We start from the raw sequence: 27910 nt of genomic DNA on the forward strand, positions 1-27910 counted from the left end.
GGATTTCCAGCATCCGCAGTTTTTTGCTTTTAACAATGAAAGACGGTTGGCCAACTCCAGCGTGATGCCACCACTAAACACACCTTCCCCTCACCGTCCCTTGTCCAGCTATTCACACATTCTGCTTTCTTACCTTAATGCCACTATCAGCACCTTCGTTAGCTCTTACCACTACCATTAACACTTCCTTTGGCTTTTTGTCCATGACATCTTTGTCAATCTCCCGTTAGCCCCCACCTATCGCTGACCTTCTATCCTGCTTCAGCTTCTCCACCCCCTTAAACAGTATAACTTTCATCATATTTCTACTTCTCTTTAGCTCTGAAGAAGGACAATACAGTCTCGAAACGTTAACTGTTTCTCTCTCCACAGATGCTGTCAGACCTGCTGAGTTTTTCCAACATTTTCTATTTTTATTTCAGATTTCCAGCAACCGCAGTATTTTGCTTTTATATTAAAGATGGTTGGCGCTAGGACACTATGCTGAAGAATGCAATGTTTTGAGACAGAGATGAGTCGCCTCCAACAACCACAACCATCTTCCTTGGTGTTAGATATAAATTCAAACTGTGGAGAGTTTTCCCCCAAGCCGATTTCTATTGGTTTCAATTTTACTAGGGCTCCTCAATGTCACACTCTATCAAATGCTTCTTTAATGTCAAGAGCAGTCACTCATTTCAGCTCTGGCATTTACCTCTCCCATCTATGTTTGGATCAAGGCTGTAATTAGGCCTGCAGTTGAATATTTCTGGTGGAACCGAAGCTGAACATTGATGAGCAGGTTATAGCTGAATAAGTGCCACTTGATAGCACTGCCAATGACACCTTCTATCGCTTTTGCTGGTGGAGAGTTAACTGTTGCAGCAGTTATTGGCTGGAATGAATGTTGTTCTCCTTTTTGTGGTTAGGACATACCTGGGCCATTCCCACTATTGCTCTTCCACTCTTCCTCCTCCCCTCTTGTGCTATGGACTCGGCTCTGGCTGTACTCCTGAGGAACCATCGTCCTTAGCAGTGTCGAAAATGGCGAACCAGTTAAGTGATTGAAATGGGCACAGAGGACTCCTGCACTACCTGCCTAGTCCCCCTAAACTATCTGGCTGTCGTGCATTCCCTCTCTGCATGAACTGTCTTAACCTGTGGTGTAACCACCTCCACCAAAATGTGATATCCACATGGTTCTTAGCCTTGGGGATGCGCCACAGTGAAACAGCTATTGCACGAGTCCTGAAATGCGGAGCTCAAGTTTCTGCAGCTGGTGACACTTCCTGCCCTTGTGGTCATCTAGGCCACAGGAAACGTCCATGACTTTCCACATGTTACAGGATAGGCATTCCATGTGACTGAGCTGCTTTGCCATGTCTTTACAGACTATTTATTGTAAACTGGAGATTAGAAACTTAAACCCTATTGTTCCTAATAAGCTTTACTACCACTAATAAAACCTTGAAATTACTACTAAATTACTTGTGATTTGAAAAATAAATGAGCAAAATACTCATCAACCAATCACTTACCCATTTCCCTGTGACGTCACAGTTGAATTTTTCTCAGAATCGGGAGGGTCCACATATTGATCCCCCCCCAACTCTATTAAACTAGCTCGCCATTCTCTGTGCTGTTTAAAATTCAAAGTTAAGGTAGCTACTTACATGAACAGCATCTCCCTCACTGCACTGAATTCCCTCACTCACCAAATTCCCAAGCTCACACTTAGCGACAAGCTGCACTCAGTGACCAACTGCTGACTTCATGCTAGTTTACCTTGTGCGCTCAGCAAGCCTACCTCTATTTAAACTAGTTGAAAATTCTAGAGATGAATCAGCACTGCTGGCTAAAGAAACCAGTTCAAACTAGCTATCTAATTAATTAACTGTGGCTCCCACTCCTGTAGGGAGCTTGCTTATCCCTGGCTAAAACTGAAATAAACTTAACTTTTAACAGTAAATTGTAATTAAATTCTAAATGCAAACTAGATTAGATTTTAGAAAGAGATTAACACTTAAAATTCCCTCACTCACCAAATTCCCAAACTCACACTGTGATTAGTTGCACTCAGTGACTAGCTGCTACCTCTGTGATTGCTTACTAGGCCATGTGTCTGCTTTTTGAAAAAAAACTTTTCAATTAGTCCACCTCTTCCCTGCTCTTTGCCCATAGCCCTGCATTTTTTAAAATGTAATTCCGCCACCTTTTCAATCAGTGCATTCCAGATCATAACAACATATTGTGTAGTGCTTGCTCTTGTTGTCTCTAGCTCTTTTGCTAATTATGTTAAATCTGTGTCTTCTGCTTACTGACCCTTCTGCTACTGAGAACATTTTCTCCTTAGTTACTCTATCAAAACCCACATTTATTTTGGATGCCTCTATTAAATCTCCCCTTAACCTTCCCTGCTTTAAGGAGAACAAACCCCATTTCTCTAGTCTCTCCACATAATTCGAGTATTTGATCCCTTGCACTGCTCCACCATCATTCAGGATGTTCATGGAATCTGCTCATCCTGTTTTTAATTATCCACCACTATTTATGACTGGATCTGGCAGGATTGCAGAACTTTGATCTGATCCATTGATTGTGAGATCGCTTAGCTCTGTTTATAGCATGCTGCTTTTGCTGTTTACCATGTTTGCAGTCCCGAGTTGTAGCTTCATTCGATTGGTACTTCATTTTTTAGGTATGCCTAGTGCTGCTCCTGGCATGCTTTGGGAGATATGCTGCGCCATGAGGTTGCACATTGTGGTTGAATACAATTCTGCCGCTGCTGATGGCCCACAGCCCCTAATGGATATACAGCTTTAAGCTTGTCTGAAAAAGCTTTGAAGAAGGGTCAAACGGACTTGAAACGTTAACTCTGTTTCTCTCTCCACAGATGCTGCTAGACCTGCTGAGTTTTTCCAACATTTTCTGTTTTTGTTTAAGCTTCTCAATCTGTTCTGAGTTTGTCTCATTTATCACAGTGGTGCCATACAATATGATGGAGGGTATCCTCAGTATGAAGACAGAACTTTGTCTTTGCAAGGACTGTGCAGTGATCAGTCCTATCAATACTGTCGTGGACAGATGCATCTGGGGCAGGTAAATTGGTGATGGTGAGGTCAAGTAGGCTTTCCCCTCATGTTGGTTCCCTCACTACTGTTGCAGGCTCAAAATCACTAGTCCAGGAGCCTGGATTATTGGTCCAGTAATGTAACCACAATGCTACCATAACCGTATCTACCAGTAAAGGGGGTGAGCTTTGTACCATTATAGCTTTTGCTGTTTTGCACTTATTTTTTAATGTCAAATTTTCTTATTTTAAGAGCTATATTAAATTTAACTTGAAAAGTAAAATAAAACTTTGAACTGTAATTTGCAGAGGACATCATTTGCAAAAGGTGGCTAAATGCCTTGCTCTTGGGTGGAACATCACCTGTCATCATTAACCTCTCAGACTGATGGTATTATGACCACAGTGCACAGCTTCTTTAAGCAGACGACAGTTTAATAGATGAGTGGAAACAATTCTTATAAGTTCCAGATCATTCTAGTAAAGACAGCTGATTGATCATTGATTTGATTTGCTGATTCAAATGTCCGTTAGAACAGTCAAAGAATGTCTTTACTGTCTTGCTATGCTGAAGACCAATCTTTGTAGCCAATAATTACAAGTCGAGCCTCAGTCCCTTTAGTTTTCTCCAGATTCTGACAGAGAGCAGGTAGATTCTTGCTGAACAATGCAGGATGCAAAATGCATACCAAGTTTTACCTTGACAAGGCAATCTCTTTACACATGCTGATAAACATCATTGAATCTTCGGCAGAGTTGCAAAAAGCAACACACACATTTTGAATAGAAAATCTACCTTTGCTTCTTGAGTACTCAGTCCCTTGCACCCTTTTAAAATCCTCAACCTTGTTTTCAAATCAATTCATATCTTATCTCTGTATTCTCCAGCCCCATAAATACTCCAAAATAGCTGGGTTCCTCCAATTCTGGCCTCTTAAGCATTCCCGATTGTAATTGCTCCAACGTTGGCAGCCATGCCTTCAGCTACCTAGGCCCTAAGCTCCGGAATTCCTTCCCTAAACCTTTCCACCTCTTTACCTCCTTTTAAGACGCTCCTTAGAATCTATTTCAACGGCCAACATTTTGGGGCCCTGCCCTGTTACCTGGTTATGTTGCTCAATATTAAATTTTGTTTGGAGGCAGATTGGAATGTCTTACTATGCTAAATAAATATAGTCTTTCTATATAAATAAAACTTGCCATTGTTGTACCCAAAGAAATAATAATAATGATGAAGGGAGATAACCTAAGTAAATTTCCTCTGGCAGCTATGTGTTAGTAACCTCATAAACATTGTGAGGAGGATTTCTACTGGCAATTATTTCTTGAAATATGCGGTCTAAAAGGATAGGATTAACATTTTGCTGAAAATAGATAACAGAGGAAATCCATTTCCCCTTGATCAGTTGCAATTGGCAACATAGAAAACTGCACTTAAGGCGGCTTTGCAGAGGCACAAGATAAACGAATGCTGAGTCAGGGAAGGAGAGGGATGACAAAAACTTTGTTAAAGTGGTGACCTTTAAGGAGGGTTTTAAAGGAGGAGATAAAATGATGAGAAAGAAAGGTTAAAGGGAGGCTATTCAAAATAGATGATGCACTTTCTTTGAATATAATCTTGAGAACTGGATGAGAAAATATTAAAATATTAAAACCTGGTGCGAGAAACACAATTTAAAGAGCATATTTTGCAGGTCTACGACTAAACCTTAGCTTAGGTGTTACTGCAGAAGAATTCTCAAATTCAGGTCCACATCCAATGCAGGTACGTTGAAATTAACTTGAAATCTGATCGGCCTAAAGTTGCAGCTGTTAGAAAATGCAAAGCTATAGTCATAAAATAATTAATACTGGGAGCGATATAGTCAAATAAAGTCAGATAAAACTCTCATTCTAAGCCCTCCCAGTACATTATTGGGTGAAGACTATGCCCCAGTGTAGTGCTAAGCCACACAGGCTGGTGTGGCCTAAGAAAGAAGAGATTGATACAAAGGACGCAATTTTAAAGGAAAAGTTGCCTTCCTCTGAATGTCCTGCATTGGGATTCATTGGGATGATTATTTTAACTTGCCCCCCTACCAGTTTACTTCAGGCAGGGGAAGATAAAGTCACAGCCAGAGAGTCTATGGGAACAGGTGTCCAACGATTTGGCTGCTAAATGCACCTAATGTAAAATTGAGTCTGGACCATCCCAGGTTCATTCAGCCTCGATATATGCATCCCAACTAGAGATCACAAGAAATAGGAGAAGGGGTATGCCATTCAGCCCCTCAAGCCTCCTCTGTCATTCGATAAGATCATGGCTGATCCCACACCACTTAAGTCGTACCTTCCATAATGCTTGACTCCCTTGTTGATCAAAAATCTAACTCAGCCTTGAATGACCCACTCTCTACTGCTCTCTGTGGAAGAGAATTAACCAAAGATTAACAGCGCTCTGAGAGGAGAAATTCCTCCTCATCTCCATCTTAAATGGGAGACTCTGTATTTTTAAACTGTGCCCCCTAGTTCTAGATTCCCCCAATAGGTGAAACATCCTCTCAGCATTTACTGTGTCAAGTCCCCTCAGGATCTTATATGTTTCAATAAGATCACTTCTCATTCTTGTAAACTCTGATGACTATAGGCCCAAACTGCTCAATCTTTCCTCAGAGGAATAGTTTCAATGTTATTCTTTGTCACTAGGAAATAGCAAACACCTAGGGCAAGATTTTTTGGATGGCGGGTTTCCCATCCTGCCACCTGAAGAGTTGGCAAGGAGCACATCCCTGCTGATCACAGCAGCCCTAGCTGCTGAGGGGCATTCATTGACTAGAGACAGTACTTTTGCCTTGTTAAATCAATATGATTAACAAGGAAAGCCCACCAACCTCTCACTAATATATTTATCAAATACTCTCTTGTAATGTATAACACATAGCAAAGATATACCAAGTAGTGTAAGTACTAGGATTTTAGCAACAGATAATGAGATATACGTGAAATTTTAGCACTACGTCTACTTAAATTCTGTCCTTCCAAAGTTAGGTTGTCTCTGCACAGAACATCCTGAGCTGCAAGATTGGCAAAAGTCAAGGGGAAAAGAAATAAGGATGTATTTTTCACCACATACAACTCTTTCCAGATACCAGCTAACTAGGGTGATTACTGGTGGTTACAGACCTGTCAGTGATGGTAACCATTGGGAGTTCTTCTAATGAATTAAGAGTATCACATGAGGTGTATTGATGTTGCATTAAGATACATTGGCTGAAATTCATATAGTCTTTATGGTGCACTTCCACACTGGGGAAACAACTGAGCTAATGGGCATTGAGTTTTTTTTTATTGTTTGTAGCTCTGCTGTCTTTTTCTTTTTGTTTCTCTTTCTCCCTCTCACTTTCCAAAGACACATGCTGGTTCTGAGAGCCTCTTCGCAATCTCTTTACGGCAGCATGACCCAGACCTCCCTGTCGCTTGCTATTTCAACACACCACCCTGCTCTCATGCCCACATGTCCGTCCTTGGCCTGCTGCAATGTTCCAGTGAAACTCAACGCAAACTGGAGGAACAGTACCTCATCTTCCGACTAGGCACTTTACGGCCTTCCGGACTGAATATTGAGTTCAACAATTTTAGATCATGAACTCTCTCCTCCAACCCCACACCCTTTCCAATCCCCCTTTTTCCAATAATTTATTATTATTTTTATATATATTTTCTTTTCACGTTTATTTCCATTATTTTTAAATGTATTTCCATCCATTGTTTTATCTCTACCTTTTAGCCTATTTCAATTGCTTCTCCCCACCCCACCCCCACTAGGGCTATCTGTCACTTGCTTGTCCTGCTTTCTACCCTTAATGTCATCATTAACACATTCCTCAGCTAATACCACCACCGTCAACACCCCTTTGTCTATGACATCTTTGGCAATCTCTTCTTTGCCTCCACCTATCACTGCCCCTCTATCCAGCTCTACCTGTCCCATCCCCCTTCAACCAGCTTATATTCCACCTCATTTCTATATTTCTTAGTTCTGATGAAGAGTCATACGGGCTCGAAACGTTAACTATATCCCTCTCCGCAGATACTTTCAGACCTGCTGAGTTTTTCCAGGTATTTTTGTTTTTATTTTGGATTTCCAGCATCTGCAGTGTTTTGCTTTTATCATTATGTCAGAGGTGTTTATTTGCAGTGAACTTTCCCTTTTAAATGGATGTTTCCATTAGTAGGAGAGACTAGGACCCGAGGGCACAGCCTCAGAGTAAAGGGAAGACCTTTTAAAACAGAGATGAGGAGAAACTTCTTTAGCCAGAGAGTGGTGAATCTATGGAATTCGTTGCCACAGAAGGCTGTGGAGGCCAGGTCATTGAGTGTATTTAAGACCGAGATAGATAGGTTCTTGATCGGTATGGGGATCAAAGGTTACGGGGAGAAGGCGGGAGAATGGGGTTGAGAAACTTATCAACCATGATTGAATGGCGGAGCAGACTCGATGGGCTGAATGGCCTAATTTCTGCTCCTATGTCTTATGGGTCTTATGGTCTTATAAATCTTTCTGTCCAAGGCACAGCAGCACACAATGGGTGGTAGTGTGGACCTAATTGAAAGCCCTGGCAGACCAGTGCACAGCGGATTGTATTAACCTTTAGACTGTTTGTTGTGCATCACTACTACACAGTAGAGGATCAGATAGTGCAATAATGACAACAAGTGGCAGGAAATTGGCACTGCAACTCCTTTGTTGTTCTGCCTCTTGGACCAGACCATAAAAACAAAAGTTGCGTATCCCTTTCTCGTTTTTGTTTCAGATTGCCTAACTTTAATTGGAGCGGGATATTGTAAATAAAAAATTAAAAGTGGTAAAAATGACACACATTTGTAAGGCAAACAATAATTGAATGTAAGAGAATGTTACGGAACATGCTACAAGGATAGAGGCCGATACAGAGGAGGCAGCAAAGGACTAAAGCCAGGAAGCTGAAACCTTGGGGAGGTTTTGGAACAGATAGCTGGAAGTGGTGAAGTCAGGTGATATGGAAGAGGGTTCCAAAGAGCTGGGGTATACTGACTCAGAAATTAAACCTCTATTGATGCTGCAAGAGGCTGGGATGCATGAGCTTTGTTTAAATATAGAAAAATGCTGAACAGGTTGCAAGTTAAATTTTACATCTTTAACTGTGGTTTTATAGGAACATTCAGAAGAGGAGGGAGGCCATTCAACCCCTCAAGCTTTTTCTATCATTTAATTAGATTATGGCTGATCTGTACCTCAGTTCCATTTATCTGCCTTTACTCTGTAATCCTTGACACCCTAAGCTAATGTATCAATCTCAGACTTGAAAATTTCAGTCGACCTAATATCCATTTCTTCTTTTGGGAGGGAGTGTTTCAGATTTCCATGACCCTTTGTGTGAAAATGCGCTTCTTAATTTCACTGCTAAATGGCCTCAATCTAACTAGCTCCTCTTGTCTCACCAGAGAAAATAGCTTCTCTGCATCTATGTTATTGAATCCTTTTATCGTTTTAATTACCTCTATTAGATTACACCTCAACCTTCCAAACTATTGAAAACGTAAATGCTAACCCCCAAAACCCAGTAACTCAGTAAAGCTGACAAACAGCTTGCAAAAAAAAAGACTAACGCAGCCCCAAGAAAGATGTGACAACTCAAAGAATAATGTACAACTGAAAAACAACTCTTAATAAAAGCTGGTCGCCTAGATAGCTGTTTCAAGAGGACTAAGTAAGTTAATTTATTTTTTATTACTTTGGAGTTCAAGGTTTTTATTATTGTTTTGGGATCACATTCTGCAATTCAGTTTGTTTTCTGTGCAAAAATATATATATTTTAAAGCAGCATGCTAGACAAAATGATCGAAACTGCCCTCAATAGTAAGGCAGTATTCAACCAAGTTTGGCACTAAGGAGCCTCACCAAAACTGAAGTCAGTAAAGATCAAGGGTAAAGCGCTTTCATTGGCTGGGGCCTTATCTGAACCTGAGATAAGATGGTCTGCTGTTAGCAATGGCTCAGTTATCAGCATTCTCGCTTCTGAATCAGAAGGTTGTGTTTCAATCCCACTTCCAGGACTTAAGCACAAGATCCTGGCTGACTCTCCAGTGCAGTACCAAGAAAGCACTGCACCATCAAGGGTGCAATATTTTGGATGAGATGTCAAACTGGGATCCTATTTGCCTTCTCAGATGGGTATTAAAGATCCCACGGCACTATTCAAGAGACTCTCCCTGGTGTCCTGGCCAACATTTATCCCTTGACCAACCTCAGCAAAACCTATGATCTGATTACTATTGCATTGCTGTTTGTGGGAGCTTAATGTGTGCAGGTTGGCTGTTGCATATTCTACATTAGAACAGTGTTTATACTTTAATTGCCTATAAAAGATTTTGTGATGCCGTGAGCCATGAAAGGCATTAAATAAATGCAAGTTTTCTTTTCATGATTGTCTGAGGCCAACTGTTGCAGACCAGGGTACTGCTGCAGGACCTCTCCAGGCAATGTCCTCAGGCCAGCCATTTTCACTTGTTTCATCCAACCTCTTCTCTGCATCATAAAGTCAGGGATGAATCTGTTCACTGACAGCTCCAGTGTTCAGCTTCTCTGATAATGAAGCAGCCTTTTCTGGTAAGAAACCTGGCTTTCACTGGGTCTGGGCAAGGTTTTCTCAGGTGCAGTGTATTACACATGGTATCCGAGTGAACATCACAGCTCTTATATCAACCCCATGGCCTCATGAATGGCTAGAGTTTCCATTCACTTACTGTCCTTATACTGTCTAACCACTGTGCACATTAGTGGCTAATATCCATGACATTTTCATGAAATGGTAGTCCATAGTGCTGCGTTACCTAAAGGGGAATTGTCCTTCTAGATGAGCTGCTGAGTAGCCTGAAGAGCCTCATCCACCCTTGACATCGCCATCCAGTCCGCTACCACTATTTGTGATCTTCAGCACTATCAGTCAATGTATACCTTGCTAGTTAACCCATAGCTGGGGGTTTTGGAATCAGAATTACCTTCTCCTAGGTAGACTGCCAATTAAGGCTGACTAGCTCCACCAACCCAGAGTTGTCTGATTTAGAGGCACCAAACCGCCATCACAATTCTTCCCATAGTTCTAAACAGGGATCAGCACATGAAGCCGGGCAGTAGGAATTTGATTGGGAGAGGCTATTTGAGATGCTGACTATATGGGACTTCTTTGTGGATGAAGAGCATCTCAACTCTCTTCACCATCCTGGTCCTTCCTAATTCTTTGACCTAACCCTGAAATCAGACCTGCATCCTTACAGCTGCAATGCTTGTGGCACACATTGCACCAGTGTAGTATCAACTTCTTAGACGAGGGAGTGGGAGAGTCTCTGCACAAATCCCACCCACTTAAATATACTCAATGTACAGGATGTGCAGCAAGTCATCAACCAAAACATCAGACATGCAAAACCGTGTGGCAATGGGGAACTGACAACGGGGACAGGTAGAGGATGCTACTAGCAGTCTTCTGTAATAGCCTGCACACAGGCGGCCCACACATTTGCTGTTCACAGATCAGGGCAGATGTGGAGCCCGTACCCTTCTGAGGTGACAGAGCAGACTTTTTTTAGGTTCCACGCAGCTCTCCCCAAACTAGGGAAGGAAAGGAACACTGAACACCCTGCTCTCCCTGCATCTGCCAGTTTACTGCTCCTGACTGGTCATCAATTCACCACGGTTGAAATGTCAAGAACAAGACTACTCGTCATTGTATGAAGCTCAGTTCATGGACTGTCAGAGCTTCTAGACAACAATATGAGATCAGAACGCAGAACAACCTTGATAGTCAGAATGCTGGACAGGTACAACATCGACATAGCTGCCCTAAGCCAAACAAGGCTTGCTGTGGAACTTCAAGTTGAGGAGGTTGGTGCAGGCCACACTTTCTACTGGATTGGCAAGTCCAAGGACCAGGCTTAACAGCCAGACGTGGGCTTTGCTATTAAATCTGAATCATTTCCTGCAGGGATCAGCGATCGACTCATGGTTCTTTTTTTAAGTCTTGCCAGTAAGCAGCATGCAACACTCATTAGCGCATATGCTCTAACAATGACACATAAAGACGAGGTCAAAGAAGCATGGACAAATTTATTACTATTGTGATTTCAATGTCGGAGTGGGCACAGACTGTAACACCAGGAAGGAGTACTAGCGCACCACATTATTGGCAGGGCAAACTCCAATGGCCAGCTCCTTTTCTTTAATTGCAGCGAGTTTGACCTAACCATCACAAACACCTCTTCTAATGAAGCAAACTAACTGAATACAGTATAGATGCACCCCAGACCCAAACACTGGCACATGTTGGATTATGTTATTGTACAACAGAGAGACCTCAAGAACATCCGCCCTACCCACTCCCTTCGGCTCCCATCGGCTTGTCAGGTGTATTGTACCCGTGAAGGTAACTCTAGGGTATTTTGGCACAGAGTCAAGTCATGAAGGAAGCTTCATGTAACTTGGCCATGCCTTAAAGACATGGCCAAGCGACAAGAAATGGAACAAGAGCTAGAGGACAATATTGCCATTGAAGGTTCTTGGAAAAAGTTAAAGGATGTTACTTACAGAACAGCATCTGAGATCCTAAGATTCGTTAAACGGAAGCACCAAGACTGGCTTGACAACAACGACCAAGACATAGGCAAGCTTCTGGGCAGTACACAACGCTCATGGATCTTACATGTCTCAGCAGGTGTGGCAGCATCTGTAGAGAGAGAAAAACAGAGTTAATCTTTTGAGTCCGTATGACTCTGTGAGTCAGTGGTGGAGGGCGTTAACCCCTGCTTTTGGAAAGATTTTTCAAGGCTACAATAAACCAGCAGTCCTGTATTTGAAATGTCCCCTTCTCATTACTTCACAAAGTTGCCATCCTGGGTTAGATTGGTATTCTGCTTCTTCCTTTCTATCTGGGAATGACATAGCCAATTCCCATTAAACAGTTCATTTTTACATGCCCTTTTATTATTTCAGTGAATGTTCATTCACTTAAAAATTGAGCAGTTTGTTTTAGCAGATTTTTATTTGTACTTAGGTGGCTCAGGATGTTCTTAACATTACCAGATAGAAGCACAGTGCAGTGTTTATCTATATTAAATTTAGAAAGTGCAACTGTATTTAAGTAATTCACGGAATTGCTATCTTTTTGCAACTTACGTGGTGTCTAACACTTATAATTCATAAGGTGACAGGTGCATTGCCAGTAATCTTATTTAGAAATAAATATAGCTACAGAATGTATCCACTCACTCATAAAGTGTCTGCCTTCTGACTAGAAAATGCATTAATCTGGTTGTCAAAAGTGAATGCTGTTTTAATACATATAAATGGCAAAAGGGTCTTGCATCTTTAATAGTGCTTCATATTATTTTGTTAGATTCTTTCCTCCCCATTACCAATGCTTTTGCAAGTTTTCTCTTTGCTCTGGAATTCTCTAATCCTGGCCACTGTCTCTTCATTTAAGACATTTGTTTTGTGTCTTGGTGTCAGATTTTGTTTGCTAATGCTCCTGATGTGTTTTATTCACAAAATAAATGGAAGTTATTGTCATTATTGCTGGTTACAAGAGCTGAAATAAACCTCCCTTCCAAGTGTCTTTTTCTCACCAGTGAGCCTAGACGGTGAGCGCAGCTGGGTTATTTATTCATGGGAGTCATTCCCTTCTCTACCACCATTCCAGCAGGAATGGGGCAGTGGCAGAGACCAAACCCCTAAACTAATACTTCCATTGTCCCACATGAGGCTCATCCCTTGCCATTTTCAAGCGGCCATGATATAGGTGGCCGGCACCCCCACCTGAAACAGGCAGGTGTCTCATTGGACTGTATAAATCAGGATCATTAAATCATAAAAATCTTACGGCACAGGAAGAGGCCACTTGGCCCATCGTGTCTGCGCTGGCTAAGAAACGAGCCACCCAGCTTACCCCACTTTCCAGCATTTGGTCCATAGCCTTGCAGGTTACGGCACTTGAGGTGCATTTTCGGACACCTTTTAAATGAATTGAGGGTTTCTGCCTCTACTGCCCTTTCAGGCAGTGAGTTCCAGACCCCCACAACCCTCTGGGTGAAACATGTTTTCTCATCTCCCCTCTAAGCTTTCTACCAATCACTTTAAATATATGCCTCCTTGTCACTGACCTTTCTGTTAAAGTAAATAGGCCCTTCCCATCCACACTATCCAGGTCCCTCACAATTTTGTACATCTCAATCAATCTCCCCCTCGTCCTCCTCTATTCTAAGGAGAACAACCTCAGCCCATCCAATCTTCCCTCATAGATGCAATTTTCCAGTCTTGGCAACATCCTTGTAAATCTCCTCTGTACCCTCACGAATGCAATTACATCCTTTCTGTAATGAGGTGCACAGAACTGCACACAGTACTCAAGTTGTGGCATAACTAATGTTTTATATAGTCCCAGCATAATTGCCCTGCTCTTATATGCTATTTCTCAGCTAATAAATGAAAGGATTCCAAATGCCTTCTTATCCATCTATCAACTTCTCCTGCTACCTTCAGGGATCTGTGGACATTCCCTTCAAGGTCCCTCACTTCCACTACGCTCCTCAGTATGCTCCCATTTATTGTGTAATCCTTTGCTTTGTTTCACCTCCTGAAATGTGTCACCTCACACTTCTCCCGGTTGAATTCCATTTACCACTTTTCTGCCCACCTGACAAGCCCATTGATATCTTCCTGCAATCTACAGCAATCCTCCCTGATATCAATCACGCAGCCAATTTTTGTGTTGTCTGCAAACTTCTTGAACATTCCCTCCCACATTTACGTTCAAATCATTAATACATACACAAAAAGCAGGGGACCTAGTATTGAGCCCTGCGGAAACCCACTGGAAACAGCCTTCCAGTCACAAAAACATTCATCAACAATTACCCTTTGTTTCCTGCCACTGAACCAATTTTGTATCCATCTTGCAAGATTCCCCTGGTTCCCATAGGCTTTAATTTATTTATTTAATCAGTCTGTCAAATGCCTTGCTAAAATCCACGTAGACTGCATCAACTGCACTGCCCTCATCAATCCTCCTTGCTACTTCCTCAAAAAAATTCAATCAAGTTAGTCAGACCCGACCTTCCCATAACAAATCCATACTGACTGTCCTTGATTAGTCCATGCCTTTGTAAATGACAGTTTATCCTATCCCTCAGAATTGATTCCAATAATTTGCCCACTACCAAGCTCAGACTGACTGGCCAGTAATTATTCGGTCTATTCCTCGCTCCCTTTTTAAACAAAGATACAATGTTAGCAGACCTCCAATCCTCTGGCACCTCCCCTGTATCGAATGAGGATTGGAAAGTGATGGTCAGACCCTCCACAGTTTCCTCCCTGCCCTGGTGAGTTATCCACTTTCAAGGGTGCTAATACTTCCTCTTTGCCTATGTTTGTCACATCCAATACTTCGCACTCCTCCTCCTTAACTACAATGTCTGCATTATCCCCCTTTTTTGTGAAGACAGATGCAAAGTACTCATTAAGAACTATATCCGCATCCTCTGCCTCCACCTCCATACACCATGCTGTAATTGGATCTAATGCTGTTTTAATCTAGGAATGCAAGGTATTCCCCCCTCAGTGCATGACACACTGACTGGCTCCAGGTGTAAAGCACCGTGTCTCTTAAGGGGTTTGCTGAAGACTCACTTATAGGTTTAGCGAGGACTTCTTGGCAGCAGGGTAAGCACCATTGTTTTTCCTGTGTCTTACTAAAAAAATCTTGCCAAATGGTAATTTTTTTTTCATCTGTCTCCCACCCACTCCCAAGAGTGAACTGGCTCTCCCCTTTAATGTATTTCTGATCACTTAGCACTGCAGATGAGCTCCCCAATGGCACATGTTGAGATCACACAGGCATCTCACCACTTCCGTGCCAATGAGACTCAGTCCTCAAAATAGCTTAGGTGGGGGCGTTAGATGAGGAAAAAAACATATCAAAGTGTCTGGAATGGGGGGAACGTATGCAAGTGTCGGAGAAAGATGAAGAAGCAGCGTACTGAATTACCAGAAGGGTTGAGTATAAACTTGCCATTGTAGAGAGATCAGTTCACTGAATTATCCAGATGGCAGGAAAAGCTCGCTGAAGTGAGGTGGGGGATAAATGTACTGAATTATGCAGGAACTTTAGTGATTTGCATGGAATTTAGCCAGGTTTTGATAAACAGCTAAAATGCAATTGAGGATTTTTGATTGAATGTTTCACAGCCTTTGGGTTCTTGATCCGGCAGAATAAATAGTTGTTGTCTAGATGTCTATAGCCTGGTAGGATTTAATTTATACACAGCTCTGAGATTTATCTTCAGGGCCAGGTGAGCAGCAGTGGGCAGAGGTTCAGGAAGAGGAAACCAGCAGCAGTCAGGCTGCCAGCAGCTTTTGAAGAGCGTGTCATTTTTCAAATGAACAAACATGGATCTTCTCTGCACGTTAAGGATTTAAATAGACCAGTTATAATCTATCAGACTCAGTACATGTGGTGGGTTTTAATTATCAGCCAAACAGCCTAGGTTTGGGTGTCTTCCATTCTGGTGAATAATAAAGGTTCCACTGTATCAGAGAAATGTTAAGTGGACACAAGCAATTTGCCTTGGTTTTCAACTCACCGGAACTATGAAAGTAACTTTCCCTCTGCAGCCTGGTGAGTGGATTTTCTTTTTCAGGCATTCCATGGTAATTTTCCGCATAAAACAGATTTAGCCATTTGGGTTCTAAGATGCCAGTCCACGCAAAAAAAAACACCCTTTTTTGAGAAAGTTGCCTTTCTCAACCCAACCCTTCCCCACCACCACCAACCTCCCCCACAGCCATACACCACTACCCAACCCCCCGTTATTGAGTCACCGGATCCTGAGTCATTCTCTATTCACATTTCACCAATGCGTAATTCTTTTAAAAAACAGAAAAAACACTTTCAGCCCCCACCCCAAAAGAAGAAGCAAAATGAGCGCGTCAACCACCTCAAGTCCATGTATGCAGGAAAAAAAAAGCGCTGTAATACCTGACATGAGGAAGCACAGGCGAAGAATAAAGCCTAAGTGGCAATCATTTGCCAAACTCGCCATCCTCTGTTCTCTTCCTCCATATTCACTGCAAGTGATGCATGTAGAAAACCTGCTCCGTCATCCCAAACCGCTTGTTTCTGTCTTAGACTGAACAAAAGAAATGCACCATCTCTATAATAGCAGCTGCTTGTTGTGTCCATTCTGTCCCCTTTATGGTTCAGAATGTTCATTGGGCCCTGGCACACTGGAATCTCCAGGGGAGATCCTAAACAATGGGAAAAGCACTTAGAGACAACTGTGGGAGTGGTGGCTCTGAGAGAAAAAAAAATGACTTGCATTTAGGTAGCACTTTTTCACAACCACCGTACTTCTCAAAGCACTTACAACCAATTTAGTACTTTTCTTTTGTAGTGTAGTCACTGTTGTAATGTAGCAGCCAATTTTGCATCCTGCAAACAGCAATGTGATAGTGACCAGATGTTCGATCTGTTTTTGTCATGTTGATGAGGATGGCATCTCCAACAGTGCAGCACACCCTCTGTACTGTACTGGAGTGTCAGCCTTGATTTTTGTGCTCAAAGCCCTGAGGTGGGACTTGAACGTGGAGCCTTATGATTCAGAGGCAAGAGTGCTACCCACTGAGCTACAGCTGACACACTTTATGAGCACAGTTGCATTAACCTTTGTTAGTGCAGCTTTCAGTTTCTATCCCTGAATTTAGGGAAGCTCCGTGCAGGAGAGAGACACATCAAAACTGAACAGAAAAACAAATGCACTCTGACATAATTGGAGGGCTCCAGAACTCTTAATGTAACTTTAAATGCATGAAATGTGATCTAGAGATAGTCCCCTTTACATTTCTGAGCATCATCTACACCTCTGTCACTGTGGACCCTCCTTGGCAGCTGAAGCGGCGCATTGTAGTTTTGAGATGTTACTGAACCCACATTGTAAATTTACTGAGTAGCAAGACCTGAACAGTCTTTCAATTCAGAACATTTTGCACCTATAGGTTGTTATTAAACTGACATTGTGCTCTAGTAACCTTAGAGTTTGCAGGACAAGTGTGGAGTTTGTCCTTGCACAGTATTCTACTATCCACGATCAATATTCAGAGCAGCCAACTTCGTAATAGTTCATCATGGGATTATTAATGGGCCTGACGTGAGTGGGAGAGAGAGTTTAATTTTTGTCACAAATGTCCTTTGAAATCTGTATTACCAGACACTTGGGTGAATGCAAGTGATGAACAGTCTTGTTTCCCGTATCTTTATTAGATTAAGCTGAGGCCAAAACATTCATCCATTTTCTGATCTGTGACAATAAGAAATATTTGGAACTTTATTTGCTGCTTTTGAACAATTTTTCTGCCTTTTCCCAGATCTCTCCGTAACAGTGATAATAATTCCAGTCATTCTGTATGTGCTGTGGTACGTCTTTTTGTCCCTCTTCCCTTCCACCAAATTTGTCATGCAGTCCACCTCATTGCTGACAAGGAACTAATGTCTTTCAGTGTTGTCAAAAGCAAAACATCACGAGTATGCCTAACGCATATATTTGCTGTAACAAATAAGCACGATGATTATGGGTCATTAGAGTGGCTTCTTTGGTAATGAAGAGTTTTAATTGCTTCTAGTTTCAGGGAATTAGTTAAGCCTTCCATTATGCAGATTACTGGAGTAATAATTGGTCGCTCCCATACAGCAAGCTCTGTGACATCACTGAAGTCAATTAGGTCTTTCACTGCAAGCTTGTCAAGTACATTTCTATGCAATGTCTAGATACCAAGGTTTTCTGAAAGGGGATGATAATGCTATTTTGTGTAGCTTTTAAGCTTACTCACAAAAGTCGAACCGTATCTCAGTTGTGGTTTTAGAGCTTTCAGCAGAGAGATTGAGGGCTTTTTAGAGACTTTGAGTTAATGCTGTGGAGCGGATAGACGCTCAGCAACAAAGCCAATTGGCAAGGGCTGCTTTTACTTTGACGTGGATATTGTTAGAAGCATTGAAGACGTTAATGGAGATGGACTGTCCGGCGCATGATAAAAGGCTAACACGGAGATGTTACTGCCACCGAAATATTAGCCTATGTAAAACCCATAATTGAGATGCATTTGGCAACACAAAGGAGAGCTGCATGGCCATCGAGGTTAAGCCTGAGTAGAATACAAGTATGTTTCAAAGTTACCAGGAAGGGGAAAGAAGTAATAAGAGAAATCTCATTACAAAGATTTCAAAAGGACTACTGCAGATTGAATAGAAAACAATGTGAATGTTAGTGTTTTTTAATTAATTGATCAAAATTGCACTAAATCAATTTCTTTTTTCCTTAGAAGATGGATGGAAGAGAATGTGGCTGGCATTCTTGGGAATGTCTGGAAAAATTACCTGAGGGACCTGCTTTGCTTCAACTTTTTATTTATTTTTGTCATATTATAGTAAACCACACACCTTATTTATCTCTCTCCTGAAACTTTGAAAAGCACAACAGAATCAAGGCAGGTTAAGGGCCCTTTGTGTGACCTTTGTAGTAATTGTACCTTACAGAAACTTGCACTTGGTTTGTGCTGAGTTGCTGATTGTAGCCAGGGCATTGATTTGGGACCTACAATCTATACCACGTTCCTAGAACCTAGAGAGAAAGAGAGAGAGAGAGGAGGGGGTGAAATCTGTTAGGTTTGCCATTTCTAAAAGCTATCAGATGTTGCGTGAGTTCAGTTTTGATATTCCTCATGTTTGAATAGCGTGTTGACTTTCACTGCCTAGATTAACATATAAAGAATGGCCAATCAGGCATGATACCAGAAGGCTACCAGTGAGAGTGCATTCAGAATCCAGCAATTAGTGTTTAGATTAGAGCGTGAAGAAACTGAGGGGGTGGGGGATGTAAGAGAAATTGAATGTTGCTTTTTTTTTCAAATGCATACTTTGTTTTTCTCCACCAGTGCCTTGTGTTTGAAGATTCCCCGAATGGAGTTTTGGCCGCGTTGGCAGCAGGCATGCAGGTCATCCAGATTCCGGATCCACAGCTTGACCCAAAACTGACGAAGCCAGCCAATTTGGTACTCAAATCAATGGATGATTTCAAGCCAGAATTGTTTGGTTTGCCTGCATATGAGTAAACACCTGAGACAGTCTCTTGACACAGAATGAGATTTGTCTCCTTTTTTCTCTCTCTCTCTCCCCCCCCTTTCTTCTCTCCCTCTTGCTCCCCAGATCATGTGCTGAGGGAAGACCATTCACATGCTTATTGAATCCTGCCATTTCTCAATTTGTACAAACTGTTTGAAAACAAATGGAGGCACTCATGCAACACTAACACTACCAAGGATAAGACAAAAGCCGAGCCCTGCATCTCTGCTAGCACCTCCACTACCATCCAGGCCTTTAGGTTGGTCTGCTTTTATGTTTCTTTGATTGACTTGAAACAAAACTAAGGCAGCTAGTTTTGATTTGCAATACCACCGGAAACCTGTCGTAACATTGGCGCTGTTGTTGTGATCTAAAAGAATTACCATGTGATTATTTTCAGCTGTTTTTCTTTTTCATTAGGAGTAGGTCACTGGGGAGTTGCCTTCAAATAGAGATCCATGACGTGCAAGCACCACTGGTTTGGCCTTTCTTTCATAGTGTGCCTTAGGTTCTTTTTCGATCTTTTGGATGACCAATTGGATGACAGTTAGCAGCCTCTTGGGTATTCAGGACCAGGGTGTTATTCGAGGTGCAGAGCTCAGCTTCTTCACATGGGCCAATACAAATTTGCCAGTCACTGTAAAATTCATTGATATCAGCAGGATTTACTTCCCAGTATTTCTACCCGTGAAAGGAAAATCTCATTGCCACGTCAGTGTAACAATGCATTTCACCATTGGGCTCGAGGTTATTAGCCATCTTTCCGCTGCTTCAAGCTGACTATCCTGTTCTCAGTCAAGTCCTAAATAGAAAAGAGCGAGCTAATTCTATCCTTGTGGTTTCCGATTTGTTTTGACAGCTCTCTCACAGCTCTTGACGTCTTTGAAACTGTCCGATTGAAGGAGTCACCTTATTACTCATTATCTGCCAGCTAACGTCCTTTTATTTTTTATTGTGGTATAAAAATATTCTTTATGATACTGTATCACAAGACTGAAACAAAAAGACTAAAGGGTGAACAGTACTAGATATGCAGCACAGCACAGACCCACTCAAAAGTGATAGGGAAAGACTGATCAGCAGCTGAAAGCAATGAGTGGAAAATAATAAAATCAAAGCCTTTAAATGACAGAGTAAACTGCAAGACCAAAGTTTGAAGCAAGAGATTTGTAATCTGAATTCCAAGATGAGATACCTTTTTTATAGTAATGTCCTGCGCATGTTCTTTTTTTAACATTTTAATTATTGAGAACAGTATTATCATTATTTTTGTTTCCTTCACCCCCTCCTCCCAACCTCACCTCAGTGCCATGTGTTAATTTGTATTTTGACAGCTAGGCAACAAGGGCACTCTGCACAATTATTTTGCCCTCCTCATGAGGATGCTGCCCACTGTTGTGATTTTATTACTTGTTTTTAAACAGCTGTGCTATCACAGCTGCTGCCATTCTGTCCATCTTGACTTCATTGCCAATACCAACCAAACCCACGCAGCCGACAGGGTGGGGCAAAAATTACCTCAAAATGTACTCTACACGCCTGCAGATGATTGTGAGATGGACTGTGGCTATATACTGTACACAGAATTCCTCATTGGTTCTGTTCATGAATATGGACAGGTTTCACGTTGAAACATTACTCAGGGCTCCATATACTTTCCTTCCGGCTCCCAACAGATATGGGCCTAGTAACTAATTCTTTGCCCAGTGCTGCTAAATTGAAAATTTCACTTGTTCTCCAACAAACAAGATGTTGTGAATAGATGACTATGACTCTGGGAAAATATATTTTCACTAATTTTGGAAATGTAAAATTGTCTTATTAGGGTCATTCAGGCATATTGTTGGAGGAGAGTAACTGGGAGCTTTACTCTGCATCTATCTAACTGCACTGAACCTGAAGATGGGTGCTTGAAATGGGAAATGAATGATCTTAGCACTAATACCCTCACCTTTGTGGGGCACAGATATTCAAACAAAAACATAAAACACATCCACCTTTAAATAGACCATCCTATATATATATATGTTTATAGCTTGGAATATATTGTTAAAATGAACATGTTCGTTTTTTATAGATATGCTAAATATGTCTTTCTATTTCCTATATTTTCAATTTTGATGTTCCAGTAACTATTGTTTGCAAAGTTTGCCTTTTATTGGGAATAAATCTCTTTGTGATGGCTATTTTACTCATTTTCTGTTAATATTTGGTGATTGCTCTATCCATAACATTTCATCACCTGGGGAAGGTATAGTTATTGATGGATTTTGCTTGTTAGAAATTATCACAAAATGCCTTCATAACGAAATTCCATACAGAATAAGAATCCAATTTATTGGCTTTGCGCCTCAAAGGAATAACATTCATGTGGTAGCAGACTTTAATTCACCACTTCAAATGGAGCTCTGAGCTACAGTTGTTTGGCTTTCGAGGAGCACTGGAATATATCTCGTATGTAAGGGCACATGAGCAGAAAAACCATTTATACCAACAAAATGAAGACAGAAAGAATCGGGCTGTCAGTGTGAAAACCGCTTGCAAATTTATTCAGCAGACAGTAATTGGTGTATTATGCACAGAAGGAATGAAATTAGTCCATGTAATGACTCTTTCAGGGGGGTGACCCTTTCAAGGGGGTGAATTCCTTCTCTACTGCCCTTTTATGTCAACCTGCATCCTCCTTTGTTGCAGTGCCAGCTCTTATTTCCTGACTGTGTACCTGGAACCTGACTTTGATGTTCTTGGGCTTCTGCAAGATCCCAGAACCCTCATCGTATGAATAGGAATCTAGATATCAGTCTTCAACACACTTACTTGCCGTCTCACTTAGGCGTTTTAAAAGCCTTTGCTCAAATTTAGCTACAGGAGCAGTGTTAACTGTACATGTTTTTTTCCCCAAGTATGAATTAAAGATGATAGCCAAAAGAACCAGAGGAAAAACATTTTAGGATTTGGAATGCACTGCATAATAGGGGGATGGATACAGTTTCAGTCGTTGCTTTCAAAAGGAAATTGGATAAGTACTTGAAGGAGAAAAAAAATAGGGAAAGAGTGGGGTGGTGGAAGCAACTGTGTAGCTCTTTGAAAGAGCCAGTAGAAATTTGATGGGCTGAATGTTCTATTTCTGTGCTATGATTCTGCCTAATCACTCAGGTAAATCCCTACCCTTTAGAAACAAAATATACAGCCTCTTATTATTGGAGTTTTTGAGATATTCTCTCTCTTGAATTTGAGGATGTAGCAATTTCAATTTGTGCAGATTGCTTACCGCAGCTGAACAGAAAGCTTGTTGCTTTTACCATTCATCACACTGTCCCTCAGGAATACTCAGCCAGCCAGCTCCATCCAGGTGCAATAAAGTTCTGGACAGTGACTCTTTGTTGTGTCAAACAATTTTGAGGCAAAGGACTACCACTCCCTGTTGCAAAGCAGCTCTGCATCTTGTTTTCTCACACAGCACGCTCATGAAATTATTTTCTTTAGAATACTGAACAGTTAACCGGATAATTTCAAGCATCCAGACTTTTAAGCGAGCGTAGCTAAACTTTTCTTCAATTTCTCATTCAGATAAATCACTTCAGCAGTGAACAGCTGCTGTATAGCTAAGAAGGGAAGGGTCTTGTGCTACCACAGCAGTGAGGCTGTTTCTCCTCTGCTTTGAAACCTGTCATGTGTATTTTCTTGGCACCATGCAAAAGGACAGGAGGCAGACTGCTTTTTTGTCAGATCTCTGTTGCACATAGATTTCTAAAAGTAATCGACTCCCACCCCACGGACTTATTTGGAGAGCTTCCATTTGAAATAGATGGAATTTTTCCTGGCCAAGGCTTCTTTGGCACCACCTCCCAAATCCGTGACCTCTACAACCTAGAAGGGCAAGGGCAGCAGACGCTCAGATGCATTGGGACACCACTACGTGCAAAAATTAAAATGGCTTCTGAGCAAGGGATGGGCAATAAATGCTGGCCTAGCCAGCAATGCCCACATCCTATAAATGAATTTTAAAAAAAGCTCCCTTTCAAGTCACACACAAGCCTGACTTGGAACTGTATCGCTGTTCCTTCACTGTCGCTGGGTCAAAATCCTGGAACTTCCTTCCTAACAGCACTGTGGGAGTACTTTCACCACAAACCACAAAGTGGTTCAGGAAGGCAGCTCACCATTGACCTTCTCATGGGCAATTGGGAATGGGCAATAAATGCTGGCCTTGCCAGTGACACTCACAACCCATAAATGAATATGTAAATAGAAGAAATTCAAACAATGCTAGCAAGGTGGGAGAAATGGCAAAGGGCTTGGCCTAGCATCGTCTGAGGTCCAGAGTAAAACAGCATAAGCAGCAGCCATAGTCCTCTGATAGCTCACTGCTCCAAAGTACAGATTAGTTGTACAAACTTCTCAACAAAGGTACTGTGAACAAAGCCATTCACAATTGGGCAAAAAAATCATCTGAGGTATCTTTCCCTATCACGTTTTCAACCTCCTTGCCTTTATTAGCCGAGGCATAGAATATAAGAGCAGGGAGGTTATGTTGGAACTGTATAAAATGCAAGTTAGGCCGCAGCTGGAGTACTGTGTGCAATTCTGGTCGCCACACTACAGGAAGGATGAGATTGCACTGGAGAGGGTGCAGTGGAGATTCACCAGGATGTGGCCTGGGCTGGAGCATTTCAGCTATGAAGAGAGACTGATAGGCAAGGATTGTTTTCCTTAGAGCAGAGAAGGCTGAGGGGGGATCTGATAGAGGTGTACAAAATTATGAGGGATTTGGATAGGTAGAAAGGAAGAAGCTATTCCCCTTAGCGGAGATGTCAATAACCAGGGGGCATAGATTTAAGGTAGGGGGCAGGAGGTTTAGAGGTGATTTGAGGAAAACCTTTTTTACCCAGAGGGTGGTTGGAATCTGGAACTCACTGCCTGAGGGGGTGGTAGAGGCAGGAACCCTCACAACATTTAAGAAGTATTTAGATAAGCACTTGAAACGCCATAGCGTACAGGGCTACGGGCCAAGTGCTGGAAAATAGGATTAGAATAGGTAGGTGCTTGATGGCCAGCATGACATGATGGGCCAAAGGGCCTGTTTCTGTGCTGTATGACTCTATGACTCCTCCATTACTACTGTGTTCTGACTGACAAGTTCCAGGGAATCCCAGGAAACTTTTCACTCAATGTTAAATTCAAGAAACCGGGTTCACATTGTGGTAATTGCGAGATTAGAGCATTGAAGTTGACAATCCGAGGGGTGTTGCTCACATGCAGCCATATGAGCTGCATTTAAAGTGGGGATGGGGCTTGGTGTCACCTTCCCATTCGCATTGTCAATGTCTGTGTCTCTAACCACCCCCATGTGGTCCCAAACCCATGCGTTCCTGCAAGTTAAAACTCATCCCATGTCTCTCATAGCAAATGGCAAAATAAGGTGCACTTAGGAATGAAAATGATAAACCACATGTCCAAGGATTAGTTTGATGTTTGGCTATTAGGAACTCCAGAGCATTTTCATTATTACTTAATTACTGAGGAGATACATTCATTTCAAAATTAAGTTCTATAAAGAGGGACTTTCGATCTTAATGCTAGCGGGTCAGGGGGTGGTGACAACAGGGGACTGGTCAGTTGCTAAAATATTTCAGGGAGATCGAGTGTCTCCATTTTAAGTCAATTTTTACTTTTAACACATGAAGGTGAGATGAAAGGAGGTGGAAGGGTCCAGATCCACAGGGTATCTGTATTGCACAGCTTATGGGCCAGAAGAAGCACGATTGTTGGCCCAGGACTGTTGGGGAGATGGTGGAACAGTGGTAATGTCACTGAACAGGTAACGCAGAGGCCGAGGCTAATGCTACGGTGGCACAGTTTCAGATCCCACCCCGGCAGCTGGTGAAATATAAATTCAATTAATTATTTTAAAAAATCTGGAATTGAAAGCTCATCTCAGTAATGTTTATGTCAATTGTTAAAAACCCATCTCGTTCACTTCCTAGAGGGAAGGGAAAGAAACCTGCTGTCCTTAGCTGGTCTAGTTTACATGTGACTCCAGACCTACAGCAACATGGTCAGCTCTTAACCACCAGGCCATTCAATTGTAGCAATTAAGGGTGGACAACAAATACTGGTATTGCTAGTAACACCCACATCCCACGAAAGGATAAAGAAAAAAAAATTCCAAAAAACCTACCTCATTGGGATTGGACCAACCACCCCAGCTTCCCCCACGATGTTAGGTTTATCTGACATTGCAACGTCTGGCATGAGTGAAGAAGCCAACTTTATAAAGTGAGTTTCAGCAATAAGAGGAGATGTCAGAGTTCCACCTAAGATTAGAGACATGGAGGTCAAAAATGTTTTATATTATGACTGGCTGAAGGTATACTTATCATTGGTCCCTTCCATCTGTGGCCTTCTCATGACAATCCAGTAGCTTCCTGGTCACCATTAGCTTTTTTATTCCAGAATAATGTCATTAACTGAATTTAAATTCCCCAGATGCCATGTTAGGATTTGAACCCTTGTCTCCAGATCAGTAGTTCTGACCTGTGGACTATGATGATTCTGTACTCCATGCAAGTTGCTAGGTTGTTGTAAAAACCCAACTGATTCACTGACATTTCAGATGAAAGGGACCAATGGTAAGCATTTCCTTGAGCATCATAATATGAAACAGTCTTGAGCTCAATGTCTCAAATCTCACATGGAACTCTGACATCTCTTATCGCTAAAACTGATTTTATGAAGCTTGGGTTCCTCATTCATGCCATTGTCTCCCTAATATTCCCTAACTCTGCAAAGGCAAAGTCCCTCAAAGTCGAGTACTTATGACTCCAGTAACACACAACCTGGCTGATCCTTAATTTCCTCTGAAGCTTGGCAAGCCACTCAGTTGTAAAATATGCTGCAAAGTGCAAGAAAAAGGCTTTCTGCAAACTTGGGGCAACTGGAGGGAGTGCCGACGTGTGCATATTGACATCCCGATATCAAAATGTCACTGTACACTCCAAAACAAACAAAAAAAAAACAAGTTTCAGTCTTTTCTTTTGGGAAACATTGTTTTAGTAGTTTAAAGACTCAAGTGTAAAAAAGTAAATGTAACTTCTGACGAGAGGATTTGCATTCCAGTGAAAGGCTCTTGTCTGCTATGATATTCATCACAAGCCATAGTGAATGGTTCTTGATCAGGTGGAATTGAGAATCAACCATGAAATTGACTGAATGCTCCTTAATTTGTATGAGCTGCAAGTTACATCATTACTGCCTAAGAAATAATATGCAGAACTAATAGTGAATACTGATACTTGACAGTGTCTTCCTTTAGGCTTTGACATCTTGGTTCCTTTCTTGGTTTTCAACCCCTTTGATGCCTCTCAGGGCCACAGACCTGCAAGAAAAACCTTTATTATCCCACCCAGTGACAATGAATCTTCAAGCTACCGTGAATGTTGTTTGGGTATTCATACAGCCTCCGTACTGACCTTATCAAGCATACAAGGGTCACTAAAAAAGCGAGAATTTGCATTTCTGTAACTTCTTCGAGTACTTTTTTTGTCTTTATTCTTTCATGTGGGTGCCGCTGGCAAGGTCAATATTTGTTGCCCATCCCTAATAACCCTTGAACTGAGTGGCTTGTTTGGCCATTGCAGCAGCCAGTTAAGAGTCAACCACATTGCTGTGAGTCTGGAGTCACATGTAGGCCAGACCGGGTAAGGATAACAGATTTCCTTTCCAGCTAGTGAATCAAATGGGTTTTTACAACAATCAATGATAGTTGTCATCGTCATCATTACTGAAACCAGCTTTATATTCCAGATTAATTGAATTTAAGTATTGCTGAAAACAGACACATGCTGTCAAAGCTTTTAGTCTTGCACTCATCAGGACATTTCGCAAGGATACCAAATGTAAAGAGAACAGCAATTTATACTGCATGATTGGTTGGCAAGTGGACTCTGATTGGTAGAGGCATTGCTATAGAGAATGTACCAGTTAACCGATGACTGATGGTTAACTGCCAAGCTTTGTTTAAATTCAAACCAGGCAGGTTGACTCTGATTGGCCAAGGCATTGCCCTGGAGAATGCACCAGAGAATGGCTGTCACCTATTTCATTTAGTTGAGAAAGGTGCAATGTGTGTATATGTTCTTTCTGTCTGCCAAGGATAGGGTCCTGTGTATTAAAAAATGTAGCTTCTAGCACGCATAAGTGAGCCACATTGCGAGCTTGACTGAAAATCTTAAATTGGTTGTCAGTGTAACGAACTAGAGAATTGCTGTCACGTACTTTGTTTAGTTCAGTTTATTACAATGCTGAATAATTTAAATTCCATTAATTAATAAATCTGGAATAAAATACGAGTCTCATTAATAATGAGCATGAAACTACAGGACTGTTGTAAAAACCCATCTGATTCACTATTGTCCTTCAGGCAAAGATACCTGTCATACTTACCCAGTCTGGCCTACCTGTGACTCCATACCCACAGTATTGTGGTTGATTTTTAACTGCCCTCTGAAGTGGCCTAGTAAACCAGTCAGTTGTAGGCAGCTCACCAGTTCCTTCTCAATGGCAAATAGAGGCCAACAATAAATGCCAGTGATGCTCAGATTCTAAGAATTTGTAAAAAAAAACTTATTTGTTTTCAATTGGGAAGAGAAGGGCCTATTTACCTTAGCAGAGAGGTCAG

At 41.7% G+C, this 27910-nt stretch overlaps 1 protein-coding gene across 1 annotated transcript in view; it reads left to right on the forward strand.

The window, feature by feature from the left end:
• LOC121284140 (pseudouridine 5'-phosphatase) overlaps positions 1-21416 on the forward strand; it is a 36629-nt gene extending 15213 nt beyond the window's left edge. Inside the window, exon 4 of the mRNA XM_041199321.1 lies at positions 19044-21416. Coding sequence (XP_041055255.1) covers positions 19044-19220 — 177 coding nt within the window. The 3' untranslated portion in view covers positions 19221-21416. The remainder of the gene's footprint in view (positions 1-19043) is intronic.
• Positions 21417-27910: the final 6494 nt, after the last annotated feature.

The sequence above is a fragment of the Carcharodon carcharias genome, chromosome 11 (assembly GCF_017639515.1).
Source record: "Carcharodon carcharias isolate sCarCar2 chromosome 11, sCarCar2.pri, whole genome shotgun sequence".
NCBI lineage: Eukaryota > Metazoa > Chordata > Chondrichthyes > Lamniformes > Lamnidae > Carcharodon > Carcharodon carcharias.